Source organism: Eulemur rufifrons, chromosome 29 (assembly GCF_041146395.1).
Source record: "Eulemur rufifrons isolate Redbay chromosome 29, OSU_ERuf_1, whole genome shotgun sequence".
In the NCBI taxonomy this organism is placed as follows: Eukaryota; Metazoa; Chordata; class Mammalia; order Primates; family Lemuridae; genus Eulemur; species Eulemur rufifrons.
In genome coordinates, this window is record NC_091011.1 from 48,556,528 (window position 1) to 48,571,703 (window position 15,176).

Here is a 15,176-nt window from a genome sequence, read left to right on the forward strand (position 1 = left end):
TATATACCTAGATTAGCCACTGTGTGGCAGCAAGGAAGCACAATATATTCACAGTGCCCAGAACCCGATGGAAAAATAGCAGCAGAAAGGATAAGACATATTAATTCCATAATTCTTAGTTCTAATTTACACAAATTTTACAAATGCATACCAAACATAACTGGTAATATTTTATTCTTCATCCAAATTTGGAAAACCAAATAAAACATTATATATAACCTAATATACTTTGGAGAGCCAAATTTTCTAAAGAGAGAGAAAAAAACTGGACTGAAACTATAAGTATTATACATAAATTTAATCAACAATTCTCTAAAAATACTACAATTCTTTGGTTTCATCTAATATTTATCATTCACCAAGAACAACTAATTACAAGAAAACCTTTTAGTTTACTTATAATTTAATCTCTTGTGGCTAATAATCTCAAACTACAATGAAATTGACTACCTTTGCAATACCAACTGCTAGAATCAAGTGATTAACTGAAATTTTCTGAGTTCTGTATCACTCTACTCTACTATAATGTATAATATCTTTGTAATATAAAATAAAACATAATAAAATGCTTGCTAATACAAAATAAAGAAAGACAACTTACCCACACAATTTTAGGATATCATATGCAGATTCTACAAAACGGGGCTGTTTTTCAATTTTTCCTGCACACAGATTCAGAATTTTAAATATCTGTGCTAAATCCCTTAAAGGCTTTAATATTTTTGGTTAAGAAATAAAATTAAGATTAATATCTTTGTAGCACTTTTGCCAAGAAAGTCTATAGAATTCCATCTATTTTGTTAAATGTGGTAGAATACTGTTTTAATTATTCTTACTTTGAAGTCTAAAGAGGAAAACTCAGAATCAAATTATTTTTGAATATTAATTTTTGTCTCAGTAACCTCTTATTCAATTTTTCCCCCTCACAACTTTAAAATTAGATGTCCAATTACTGTAACACTGATTTGGTTGGTTGGTAACTTCCTATTGGCAATGAGTAATAACGCATTGAAAAAAATTAACTTTTGATTAAGCTCAATTATATCCTTCATCTCCAGTCCCTCCCCCACATACACACACAAACATACACTGCCCCAGAATAAGCAACCCAAACCTTACTTTACTGTACTACTTTATTAACACTTAACTCAGATGCATTTTCTTGTTTTTAATGTTTCTATTTTGTTTCATTTAAAACTAGTATGAAAGCAAAATGTACCCTTTCTAGATATTCAGGTAAAAAGCATCTTTATTTTACCTATTTAAAAAATCCTATTGGTACATAAACAAATTTCATTGATTTAGTTTTATAGCTAATAAATCATGGTAGTTATGACTTACACTCTTGGTTGAAGCCTATTACTTCTAGACTCTTTCTAGGACCTTCTTAGGAAGAGACAGGAGAGCGAGGAAAGTCTAATGCTCTGTTAACTTCCTAGAGCGATGATCAAGATACTTCCCCTAACTTATCTTTGCTAAATTTTATAACTTCTAAAGCCAGCCTATGAAAAGCATCCAGAAATAGAGCCATTTGTCACCAACCATCGAACCCAAGGAAAAAAAAAAATGATGGCGGTGTCAGGTTAAGATTGGAGAAGAAATCACTTGCTAGTAGACTTTTTCAGCTACCAGTAAATTGTGCTTAATATCTAGTATACAAGCTCTCAGACTGACCTAACAGATCCAGATAAAATCAAGGAAAAAATATAGTAAGAGAAGATTTAGATAAAACCATAAGGTACATTTCCCTAAATAGAAGGTTTAGGAGGTTTTGAACAAGCTAATATAGAGACTGATACGTTCTTTAGACCAAGTCAGGCAATTCTCAAGTCATTTAGATCAGTACTACTAAAAGTATGGTCTATGCTATGGATGACTGTCAGTTCTGGAATTGTATGTTACCAGTCTGTGACAATTTGAGTACATAAAGTGGGTAGATATTTAAAAACTTTTATAACAATCTGATATTCCTATTATACTTTTATTGTAATTTATAATAGCATATATACCCAAAGGCTTTTTAAAAAAGCCCAACAACAAACTGGTTCTTCTGCACAGAGAGCTTTAAGACACACTGGTTTTCCATGTATTCTGATTAGGGTGGTATATGCAGTGGGGATAATATACTTATATAATGTTTTGCAGATTATCAAGCACTGATATGTACCTGATTTCATCTGATCTTCCTAACCATCTAATGAGGTGCTATTATCTCTATTTTATAAGGGTAGAGAAGTTAAGAAGCTTATCAAAGGTAAAACTGCTCACATAAATTGACAGAAACAAGACTTTGACGTGGCCCTCCTAACGAAATCCACTGTCTTTCCGAAACTATAGAAACTGACATTATCCACACAGTTAATTGTGTTATGCTGTTTCTTAAATTTTATTTCTATCTTCTGATAGAAGGTAATTTATAAAAAACACAAAATGTTAGATATTTTCTGTGGTAGGCAGAATAATGGCCTCCCCAAAGATGTTGGTGTCCTAATCCCCCAGACAAATTAAGGATCTTGAGATGGGAAAACAAGACTATATTGTCCAGGTGGGCTCCATGTAATCACAGGGATCCATATTAGGGAAAGAGGGTGGCAGGAGAGGGTCAGAGAGAGAAGGAGATATGATGACAGAAGCAGAGGTGAGAGTGATACCACTGCAAGGAAGAGGGCATGAGCCTAGGAGTACAGGAAGCCTCCAAAAGCAGGGAAAGACAAGGAAATGATTCTCTCCCAGAGTCTTCAGTAGGAACCAGCCCTGCAAATATCTTTTCTTTTTCTTTCTTTGTTTTTTTTTTTTTTTAACCTGAAATGCCCCAAAATCCGGCTGCCAATATTCTAACTTTAGTTAGCCCAGTGAGACTGATTTTGGACTTCTGACCTCCAAAACTGTAAGATAAATTTATATTGTTTTAAGACACTAAATTTGTGGTAAGTTGTTACAGCAGCAGTAGGAAACTAAAACATTTTCTAACAGAAATTCTGATTCAGGATAAATGAAATGAACATACATATATATGTAAAGGATACAAGTCCATTCTGATAACATTGCACCAGTTTCTTAACCCATTTAAGCTGTTTTTCTTCTAAATCATCCTAAAACAAATGATTTATTTTAGTTTTTTTATGCTATTATACCTGTTGAGATTTTAAAAAATTTCTTCAATATAAAAACAAAGTACAAATATTAAAATTATCAAGTAATTCTTAAATTACTATATTATGGTGTAAGCATTATAAAATGTTTCCTGAAACAGTGATGATAAAAATAAACTATCAGAACTACCATACACTCTAGTGATCCCACTACTGGGTATTTATCCAAAGGAAAGGAAATCCGTATAACAAAGGGATACCTGCATACCCATGTTTACTGCAGCACTATTCACAAGAGCAAAGACATGGAATCAATTTAAGTGTCTATCAATGGAGGAATGGATAAGGAAAATGTGGTATATGTACACAATGGAATACTACTTGGCCATAAAAAAGAATGAAATCCTGCCATTTGTAGTAACATGGATGGAACTGGAGGACATCATGTTAAATGAATTAAGCCAGGCACAGAAAGACAAATACTGCATGTTCTCACTCATGTAGGAGCTAAAAAAGTTGTTTTCATAGAAGTAGAGAATAGAATGATAATTACAAGAAGCTGGGAAGGGTATATGGGGGGATGAAGAGAAGTAAGATAATAAGTACAAACATACAGTTAGAAGGAATAAATTCTAATGGTCAATAGCACAGTAGTGTGACTACAGTTAATAATAATGTATGGTATAATTCAAAATAGCTAACAGAGGATCTGAAGTGTTCCCAACACATAGAAATGATAAATGCTTGAGGTGATGGGTATCCTGAATACTCTGACTTGATCATTATGCATTCCATGCATGTAACAAAATATCACATGTAGCTCATCAATTTGTACAAATATTATGTATCAATAGAAACTATCACTATCATTTAAAATTGATTAGGAAATTGGGACCCAAAATGAGGTTATTATAAAAGCATTAATTGTTTCCAGAAACAATATTAACAATAGCTGAAGTACATTATGCCTCTTTTCTATGTCATGTACCATATAGGCACCATTTATACATATCACTTCATTAATCTTCAAAATGACCCATTAGGAAGATACTATTGTTATCCCTCTTTTTCAGAACAAGTAACGCAACCTGAAATATTTTAAGTAATTTGTCCAAAAACATACAGCTAAAAAGTGGTGGTGTTAGGAGTCAAATTTGGCAATTTGACTCTAGAAATTGTATTTTTAACATCAAAAATATGCTCAGTGTTCTGTGCAAACCAAACATCTTCAGTCAATTAAAAATGAAAACAAAGTCTATACAGTGATGTGTTTTCATGATTGACTTCCTTCTGTTCTTTTAATCTGCTTAAATTGTTTCTGAGAAGCCATGGCATTGTTTATATTTTTTTTCTCTTAGCCTTATTAAACAGCTAATAGGAGGCTGGGCACAGTGGCTCATGCCTATAATCCTAGCACTCTGGGAGGCGGAGGCGAGATGATTACTTGAAGTAAGGAGTTCGAGACCAGCCTGGGCAAGAGGGAAACCCCATCTCTACTAAAATAGAAAAAAAAAAAAAAATGAGCCAGGCCACCAAAAATAGAAAAAATTAGCTGGGTGTGATGGTGCATGCCTGTAGTTCCAGCTCCTTGGGAGGTTGAGGAAGGAGGATCCCTGTAGTTTGAGGTTGCTGTGAGCTGGGCTGACACCATGGCACTCTAGCCTGGGCAACAAAGTGAGACTCTGTCTCAAAGGAAACAAACAAACAAAACAGCTAATAGGAGCACTATGTAGTTAGGTTTTCTTTTTTAAGGAAATGCAGCTATAGTCACAATTTAAAAATAACTTTTCATAGAAATCTTAGGCAGCAAAAGATAAATTACTTTTTTAGAATTATTATTTTTGTTTTTTCTTCAAGGTAAAAAAGTAGAGACTAAAAAAATGTTAAAACAATGATCAAATTTTTGTGCCTGCTATTCATAGGACATTGCTTTGTTTTGATAGGCTATCCCATGGTTAACCCATTTTCTATTTATTAAGAATATACACTCCTCTTTGGAAATTGCCACATTATTTTATAGTGTGTGCTGCTTTCAGGCATTCAGTCAATTCTTGTATAATATCATGTGGTAGATGGGCATGTGTGCATACACATTTGTTATACTTTCTCCCAATACCTGAACTCTCAATTTTGAGTCTTGTGTACAAAATAATTTCATTTACATTACATTCTGTATGAGATTTCAAAATAAATTGTCTATGAGTATGCATATTTTTCAAAATAAAGTATTTATGAGTATGTATATGTGCGCGCGCGCGCGTGTGTGTGTGTGTGTGTGTGTGTGTGCGCGCGCGTGTGTATGCATGTGTGTGGGTGTATTGCCTGATTTCATATTAGGAAATTTTAATTAGTACATCATAATACCCTTTTTTCTACCACTCCCTTCGTCCAAGCACTTTATAGAGGCTAGATGACCCTTTCTCTACTCTTACGATTCCTTCTGTTTACAGCCACCATGGGTTTGTCCATACCATAAAAGAAAATCTATTCTCCTTCTCTAGCCTCCCTGTTTTGTTAAATATATTCACACTAAATTCAAACAGTCCTTGAATATAAGATATACACTGTTTGAAATATCTTCAACAAAAGGAGATTAATGAGGCTAACATTTACGGGAATTCATGTTACCTTTCAGGGAAATAAAAGTTTATAAGTGATGTAGCAGAGTAATTTGCTCTCAAAGTTTACTCACTTTATCAGTCTCTTCAAGGAGTTTGATGATATGATTAAGGTCCATAGGCTTGAAAATACCCTAAAAAATATACAAATCTTAGTAGTCTATATCAGGGGAATCAAGAAATCACAGCAAACACACTAATTTTATATGATATTTCCCTTGGTAACTTGAAAAAATTCTTATGACAATAAAATAGCAAGAGGAAATGAAATGCAGATAAGAACCTGTAGGAATAAATAAATTTTGGAGTAAAAAAAAAAAAAACCTCCCGAATTCTAGTATTATTTTATAATCTTAATGTTTTTAAATTTCATTAGCCCTGAAAGACCCAAGAAACCATTTGAAATAACAGCACTTTCATGGTTTAGGAAATAAAATTATCTTCTATGTGCATACACATTACACCAAGTTTGCCTACACAGATATATGATAAAACTTGCCTCTAAACTATAGGTAGGAGATTGCCTTCCTGACCTAGGTATCCCTTCCTCTCAGTTGGTACCAGCATTCTTCCAGTAATCCACATTAGAAAACAGAAACTTCTAAATTCTACACATTTTACATCTTAAATATTTCTTGAGCCCAGTCCATCTTACTGATTTATTCAGTTCTTATCTCTCACTCAATTGCACAGGTTTCCTGCTGTTCTCCCTGTTTCCATTCTTGTGCCCTTCAACAATGTCCTCTGCTCTATGGTCAGAATAATAAAACTCAAATCTGAACATAACCCATCTAAACCATTCAGTGACTCCCCATTAATGTCTCTTACCCCCTCCTCTGTTTTCACTTATGTTGTTACAATCTTATTGCTCTCCTCGATTAATTTCTACAGGTCCTTCAAGATGAAGCTCAGATGTTACCTTCCCAAACGATGAAAAAGGCTAGAAAAATGTCTCTCCCCTGTGCTCCCACAGCAGCCTAAGTGTATATCCATCACAATTCTCATCACATTGTTCTGAAAGGGTTTACATGTTTATCCTCTATGACTCCCTGCCCCCAAATTCGCTTGAGAGCAGCCTTTTGTTTTTTGGCATCCCCAGGCCCACCACCGCGCCTGACATATAGTACTGTTAGTTGTTTAACAAATGCTTAGAAAATGCAACCAAGAAGAGGGCATTTTATAATAAAGTTATTTATAGGTAAATGAGGAAAGAACCTTTAAGTACTTGATCCTGGATAGTCAAAGCAATCCTGAGCAAACAGAACAAAGCTGGAGGCATCACACTACCTGACTAGAGTAACCAAAATAGCATGGAAAAGTAGCATTAAAACAGAAACATAGACCAATGGAACAGAATAGAGAACCCAGAAATAAATTCACACATTCACAGCCAATTCATTTTCAACAAAGGCGCCAAGAACACACATTGAGGAAAGGACAGTATCTTCAACACTGGGAAAACTGGATATGCAGAAGAATGAAACTACACCCTTATCTCTTACCATATATAAAAATCAAATCAAAATGGATTAAATATTTAAATGTAAAACTTGAAACTGTAATTACTAGAACAAAATGTCGGGGAAATGCTTCAGGACATTGGTTTGGACAAAGATTTTTTGGGGTAAGACCTGAAAAGCACAGGCAACAAGGCAAAAATAGACAAATGGGATTATATCAAGCTAAAAAGCTTCTGTACAGGAATGGAAACAATCAACAAAGAAAAAACTCACAGGATGGGAGAAAATATTTTCAAATTATCCATCTGACAAGTGGTTAATAACCAGAATACACAAGAAACTCAAACAACTCAATAGCAAAAAAACAAATAATCTGATGAAAGTTTAAATATTTATGATACAGAAATCTCCAAATTCTGAATGTGGTTTTGGCTATATTTATCTCAGGATTAATGCTTTGTTGCCTGACATTTTAATTCAAATGTTTTATCAATATTCCTTGCACCCATTGCAGAAGTTAAGCTATCCCAGTTTCCTTTATTTCTTTTTTCCTCCTTTCACACTTACTTCTACTTTAAAATAACTGTTTGAAAAGATGATGTAATAATGATATAAAAATACTCATAAGGGGGGGCCAGGGACAGTGGCTCATCTCTGTAATCCTAGCACTCTGGGAGGTCAATGCAGGAGGATTGCTTGAGGCCAGGAAGAGAAGACCCTGACTCTAAAATACATCGAAAAAATTAGGCCTGGTGGTGCTTGTCTATAGTCCTAGCTACTCCAGAGGCTGAAGCAGGAGGGTCTCTTGAGCCCAGGGGTTTGAGGTTTCAGTGAGCTGCAGCTATGATGATGCCACTGCACTGTAGCTGGGGTGACAGAGTGAGACTCTGTCTCCCAAAAGAAAAAAGAAAAAAATATATATAAGGGGAAAAATTCTACTTATTATTTATCATCTAAATGCATTTATACTTATTTTTATAGATTTTCTGTTTTTATTTACATGCATAAAGACTTTATGTAATTTTACTTAGTATTAACATCATTGTATTTTCTGAGTTTTAAATCTATAATACATAGTTTTCTGTATTTCCACAGTCATTATTACATCATGTCTTAGGTCTAGAATTTCCTTGCCTTTCATATTACAAATTCACATATTCTGATCTCAAGAAATTTCTTTCCAAAACAATTTTTCATTAAACATTCTAACTTTAAGCTTGCAGAATAAGTATTTGAATGAGTTTATTTACTCAAAATGATTTTTACTTTTAAAAATAATTTTAAAAGGATTTACTAAGTACTTATCTATACCTGACATTATGGTTGCCAATAAAAATTATTAAACATTACTGCTAAGTTGTTAAATTTACTGTTACCAAAAAAATTTGGTAAATAGAATTGTGCTTTTTAAGATTTGGGGATTCAACAATGCCACTTGCCACTACCTTAGTTGTCTTTTCTTGTTTCCTTCTATGTTCTCAGATTTTATACATATACATTTATATAACATATACACACATATATAATGGGTTTTTATTTTCTGTAATTTTTGCTCAGAGGGTTAGACAAGAATATTGAAATAAAAACTCAATGCAGGATTTTCTTTTTAATAACTGTGTGTTATCAGAATTTCTTCCCCAAATCAATAGGTATAAGTTTATAAGAAACAAGGGCGGGGAACGGTGGCTCACCCCTGTAATCCCAGTAATTTGGGAGGTTGAGGTGGGAGGATCGATTGAGGCCAGGACTTCAAGGCCAGCCTGGGAAACATAGTGAGACCCCATTTCTACAAAAATAAAAAACAATTAGCTGAGCATGGTGCATGCCTGTAGTTCTAGCTACTTAGGAGGCTGAGGTGGGAGTTGGAGGTCCAGGAGTTGGAGGCTGCTGTGAGCTATGATCGTGTCATTGCACTCTAGCTTGGATGACAGAGTGGGACCCTGTTTCAAAAAAAAGAAAAGAAAGAAACAAGTAGACAAGTAGTAGTAGTAAAGAGTAAAGTATAGATTCCTCCTCTTTATCTATCTTGCATTATCATTTCATGTTACTCTCGGTTTTTACCTGCTTGACTGGTTTTTAAAGATTTTTCTCTCTCCTGTCTTCCTTAACCTTTTCCTCCTTCTGCAAATATTTATTAGCAGGTTTTTTTGTTTCAGGAACTGTGCTAGGTGTGGGGAACACATTGCCCTAAGCTCAGGTAGCTATTAATCTGGCATGGGATTTTACAGAAGGCCTTGTACATTATACGAAGGATCTTAAGAAGCCATTAAATGGTTTGAGAGACTGAATATATAAACAGACATGGGACAGACTATATATGAAAAAAGAAATCTGGTTCACAAGCTCTGCAGCAACCAGCCCACGAAACCAAGTCACAACTTCTGCAGCAACTGGGCCAGAAAAGTCAGGATTTGGTCAATGACTGCCAGTTTCCCCATTTGCCCCCCTGCTTCCAATTTAGGACTAACCAGAGAAAGCCAAATATGCTTCCTAATTCATAACATAGAATGTCCCACTTCTAGCTAGCTCACTTCTAACTTCCCCATGGCAACAACCTATAATTAAAGCATACTAGAAGTCCTTTCCCCCTTCCCCCAGCCCCCACTATAAATCTTCCCTGCCTGTCTGGGAGTCCCTGCCAAAAGCAAGTGATGGTGGTTGACTTCCTCCCTATAGCAAGCTCTGAATAGTCTCTGTTCTCACTGGAGTAGTCTTCATTTATTTCCACAAGATTTAACTAGAAGAATGTAATAATAAAAAGATCATTTTGTCTACTGTGTGAGACTGAACTGGAGAGGACTGAACTGAAGGTAGGAGAGCAGTCTGTAACATAAGGCATTGACTAAGGTAGCAGCACCTGGTATAGACAATTGTGAATGGAGTTAAACATCAAGGAGGACCTAATGAGTGATTGGATGCAGTGGGAGAGGGAAAGAAAAAGGTGAGGATGACTCCCTGGTTTGAGGGACTATACAAACGGTCTCACCGTTTACTGAGACACGGAATGCTAGAGGAAGAGGTTTGTGCTAGGAGCTGGAGATGAGATAAATTTGGGGCAGAGGTTTCTGAATCATAGGCTTCAAATGATACTTGAAGATTTTGGATAAATGAGATCAGCAAGCAGAAAGTAAAAACAGAATGTACACATGTAAATATCAAAATAATTATTATCATGTTTATGGAGAAATTGTAAAAATATAAAACAAAACCTTTTAAAATCGAAAGTTTAATAAACTGCTTTGAGGAAAATTAGACCTCCACTTACTTCACATTATAGGACGAACTTATTTTTCCACTTTACCAAGGGACATTTCAGAGGGGAGAAATCCTGTTCATTTAATACTTGGTTATAGGGAAAGGTACCGACATTTATAGTGGCTCTTTCATGTGTATGGCACTTTATATCTCAATTCATCTTCATATCTACCAAATAAAGGTAGCACTGTTATCACTGTTGATGAAACTGAGGCCCTGGGATCTAACTTGTTAAAGCCACATTGCTAGTAAATGAGCTAGCAGGTCTATCTGACGTAGAAACTCTGATTCTTTGCACTGTAGTTCTCTGCCTGGTTCCTCAATTGATGACCAAAGGGGTTATTTCTCTCTCTCTCTCTCTTTTTAGAGATAGGGATATCACTATGTTGCCCAGGCTGGATTCGAACTCCTGGGCTCAAGTGATCCTCCTGCCTCAGCCTCCTAAATATGTGGGACTATAGGCACATGCCACCGTGCCCAGCTCACACCAGAGGTTATTTCTTGCAAGAACCCTCAACAGGGTACATAGTCCATGGCAGTATTATAGACAGTGATAGGATATGACATCAACTGGCAGACTGTGGAACTTCTCAGAGGTTCTCAGAGGGAGAGCAAATTTGGGCAAGGAAGCTCAGCCACAATACCTATGCGAGTCAACTAATTACAATTATACATTTATTCTACAAATATTTATTGAGTGCTCATACTGTGTTAGGCATTGTTCTAGGTGCTAATGATATGGCAGAGAATAGAACACAAAAATCTGCTTTCATAAAGAATTAATATGTTTCTGGGGAGACAAAAATCAGTAATTTTTTATTGATGCAATGATGATAATGCTCTGGAGAAAATAAAGGGGGTAAGAAGTGCTGAGATGCTCAAAGAGTATAATTTTACACTCAGTAGTCAGTGAAGGACTCACAGAAGGGTAATATTTCAGCAAAGTCTAAAGGAAGAAAGGAAACAAGCCATGGCTATCAAGGGGAAAACTTCCAGGCAGTGGGCACAGGAAGTGCAAAGGCCCTTAGGCTGGATACTTGGTATGCTTAAGGAGAAGCCACGGGGTCAAAGTTGCTGGAGCATAGAAGGCTTTGGAATCCAGGACTTAAATTTTTATTCTGAGCTCAGAGTAGAGAAATGCTGGGAAGAACAAGAAACTATTAAGATATTTCCTACTCTTAAGGAAATATTCCCATATTCCAGTGGGAGAGACAAAATTTATACAAATAAAACATGACCAACATAAAACAAGTGACAATTAGGTGAGAAATTGTGTGACTCAGACCCAGGACTATACCAGTTCATGAGGAGATCTATGAGGGTGAAAATAAATGGGAAGTGCTTCCTGAAGGAGGAGTACTTCATGTTGGAGAGGTAGGATTTGAAGGTAGAGTAAGATTTAGTGAAATTCAGAAAAGGGGGAGGGCATTCATTCAATAAATATTTAATATCACCTCCTGGGTTCCAGGTATTGGGTACTATATTGGGGAATATTAGAGAAAAAAACAACAAAGTTTCTGCCGTCACTAAGGGTGGCACTAAGCAGAGTATACACTTTATTTGTACAGATAAAGTACAGATCATGTATTGGAAAACCCTAAATATGGGACAAAGAAGTGGAATAGAAGCAGTTTAGGCTAGACAGAGAGAGACCTTCGATATTATCTAGTTCAGTGGTTAAAAATCAGTTGAGGAAGCTTTTTCAAAGTGTCCCAGGCTTCACACTGGGGATTATGCCTGAGTACATACATCTGTGGTAGGGCCCAGCTGTGCACAATTTCTTTAAAAAGTTCCTCAGATGACTGTAATGGTCATCCAGGTTTAGGGAACACTCATCTAATACAGGCTCATTTTATAGAAAAAAGATTAGGTTTAGAGAGGGTAAGTAATGCAGTCAATGTAAATATGTTAGATGAGGTAAGCAATGGAAGCTACTATGGAATCCTGAAAGGAAGAGTGTGTGGGGCTTAGTGGGAGGAAGGAGGATGATGAAGAGGTGTTTAAGGAGAACAGATTGGGGAGAGAGGAAGAGGTGTGAACCAAAGGGCTAACTAGAAGGATGTGACAATAATCCAGGATTGATTAAGGCATTGCCCTGACAGGAGAGGAAAACAAGTAGTTCTTTTAAAGCCCCATTTGGTATTCCTTATTTTTTATCATATCATCTGATCTGGTGGACAAGGGAGGTTTGAAATTTTGTTTTGTTGTCGTTGTCTATTATTTCATAATCTGAATATACCAGAAACTATCTCCTACAGAGTTCAGGGAATTTGTTGTAAAACTGTGTAGCACTGATCATACCATACTGCAGCTATAATGCACTTAAAGCATTGCTACTCAAAGTGGAAATGGAGTCCTCCAACCAGCAGCACAACCATCACCTGGAAACCTGTTAGAAAAGCAGAGTCCAGGGGTCCACCCCAGACCTACAGAATCAGAATCTGCATTTTAATAAGATCCCCAAATCCTCCATATGTGCATGAAAGTTGGAGAAGCCCTGCTCTAAAGGGTTTGGAGTTCTTTAGAATGAGGGGAACAACATTAAAATAGAAAATAAAGGGTAATCAATGAGGTATCTTGTAATTTCAACATATGATTAAGGTATGTTTCACGGCCACTCTTCCAGGGGTGAAATGCTATAATATATCTTTAATCTACATTACCTCTACTTTCTAGTAGAAAGCCAGAGCCACATAGGTACCAGAATTGATACTAGAAAAACAATCTGAGAACTATCTTTCTGTTTGTCTTTCTCTAGTAATGCACCTAATAAAGGTTTGGATACTTTGTAAATATCATCTGAATTTACTTAATAATAAAGGTGTCATGACTAGAGTCATTAATAATAACCAAGGTAGTTACCATTTATGGGACATTTAGAATATATATACTGAGCACTGTGCTAAATGCCTTACAAATACTTTAAACTTTAATTCTCACAATTATTCTATAAGGTAGGCATTTCTAAAAATCTCTTTTACAGATGAGGAAAACAAGACTTAGAAAAGGCAAGCAACTTGTCCTGAGTTTCTAACAATTAGAAAATGACCAACAAAATTCTAATACTATTTTATTGTTTTGAAATCTAAAAAGTACAATAAATAAATTAAAAATGAAGGCTTTGGAATCATAGCAGGCATTATCAAAATATTTAGAGAGAAAATTTAGAGTGCTTACACAGAATATCTTTCCATGGAAATTCACAACATGGAACAACAACAAAAAAGGATTCAAAATTCCAGATTCCTAAATATTGTTTTGCCCATTTACTAATAGCTTCACTCATAATCTACATTTACATTTTCCATAATTCCATCTATAAACATTTCAAAGTTAAGGAAGTTAGAAAAATCTAATATTCTGCAAATACCATTTATGGTAGCTTAGTATTTACAGTAGCTATATTGCCTTTTACACAAGTTATTTTTGTGAAAGATGCAGAAAAAATACTACTTAAGGCAGAAGTGAAACATACATAAAAAGATGAGCAAAATAACCTGCACATTTTACCTTCTGCCTTAAGTAAATATTCGAGCCTATTTCTTCAATTATATAAACTCAGATTAGGGTAACTGAAATGCTTCAAATTTAGGTCTGTAATAAAGAAAATGATGCAAAACAGCTATCAAAAGCACAGATAGCCAAAGCATCATTTATGTATTAAGAAATCCCCAGCTGCCTCTTAGAAACATCTCTGAAGAGATAAAGTGAGCAGACCAAAATCTGGATTAAAGCAAGTATTATTTCAGGGGAATCTAGTCTCACTTTCACATCCTGGAAGGCAGTGGGAATGTTAAGAATACCAGAGAATCCCTTAGCTTTAAGATTCAAATAACTTTAGGAGTGCTACAAGGATGACGATGATGTTGATAACTGCATCTTTTCAATATATAGGGCACCATGTAAGTTCTCTATATACATTATTTCATGTAGTCTTTATAATGCCATGAGTACTATCATCTCCATTTGACAGAAAAGTTAAGATACTTGCCTTTGGTCACATAACTGGTAAGTGATGGAGCTGGCTTACAGAATCGAAGCCACACTCTCACTTTTAGCCACTAGTATATACTATCTCTAAAACACAGATAGAGAAGGTTGCACATGTGGAATGGTTTGAAAGGATTGGAAACATTAAGAATTCCAAAGGTCTTTCCTCCACTGGCCTGAGGCAGAAGTCTAAAAGGTCAAATTTATCATTCTAGGAACTCAATTAACTTCTCCTGGCTTTAGGGTTCTCATTTGTAAAAGCAACCACAAACAAAAAACTAGACTGATCTCTAAACCAGCTCTAAAAAGTTCCTATTCTATATCAGTTTTCGAGTAGAAACTGCCTTTTCCCTCAGTACTTCAAAAATGTTACCACTCCTAGAAGTAGTTATTAACAAGGCAAGAACATGAATTCATGCATATTGACAGATCCTCCTGGAAGAGAATCCTAGGTCCTGGAAGGAGTGGTAGTAATGAAAGATAAGCAAGGGAGAAAATACACATGTACTTGTTTTGTTTTACTTGGTACAATATGGACTATTTTGGCAATGGCTTCTTAAAAGTATTTCTTCTTTTTTCGTTTTAACCCATGTTTGCCTGACTCATATAATGTTGCCCAATTTTTCTTACACCAAGTAAAGGAAGAATGAGAGCCATCAGTTACCAAATTCACCTACTTGTCAGTTTTGTCCCGTGCCTGGGAGTACAGTGGTAGTGCTGATCTCCTTTACAGCCTTTGGAGTGGAGAGCTATTGTTCCCC

The 15,176-nt window shown here is 35.5% G+C and overlaps 1 protein-coding gene across 1 annotated transcript in view; it reads right to left on the reverse strand.

Moving 5' to 3' along the window:
* Positions 1-15,176, reverse strand: part of CFAP69 (cilia and flagella associated protein 69) — a 58,671-nt gene that overhangs the window by 42,214 nt on the left and 1,281 nt on the right. Inside the window, exons 2-4 of the mRNA XM_069461647.1 lie at positions 5,785-5,844; positions 3,027-3,092; positions 602-711 (exon numbers count right to left, since the gene is read on the reverse strand). Coding sequence (XP_069317748.1) covers positions 602-711; positions 3,027-3,092; positions 5,785-5,844 — 236 coding nt within the window. The remainder of the gene's footprint in view (positions 1-601; positions 712-3,026; positions 3,093-5,784; positions 5,845-15,176) is intronic.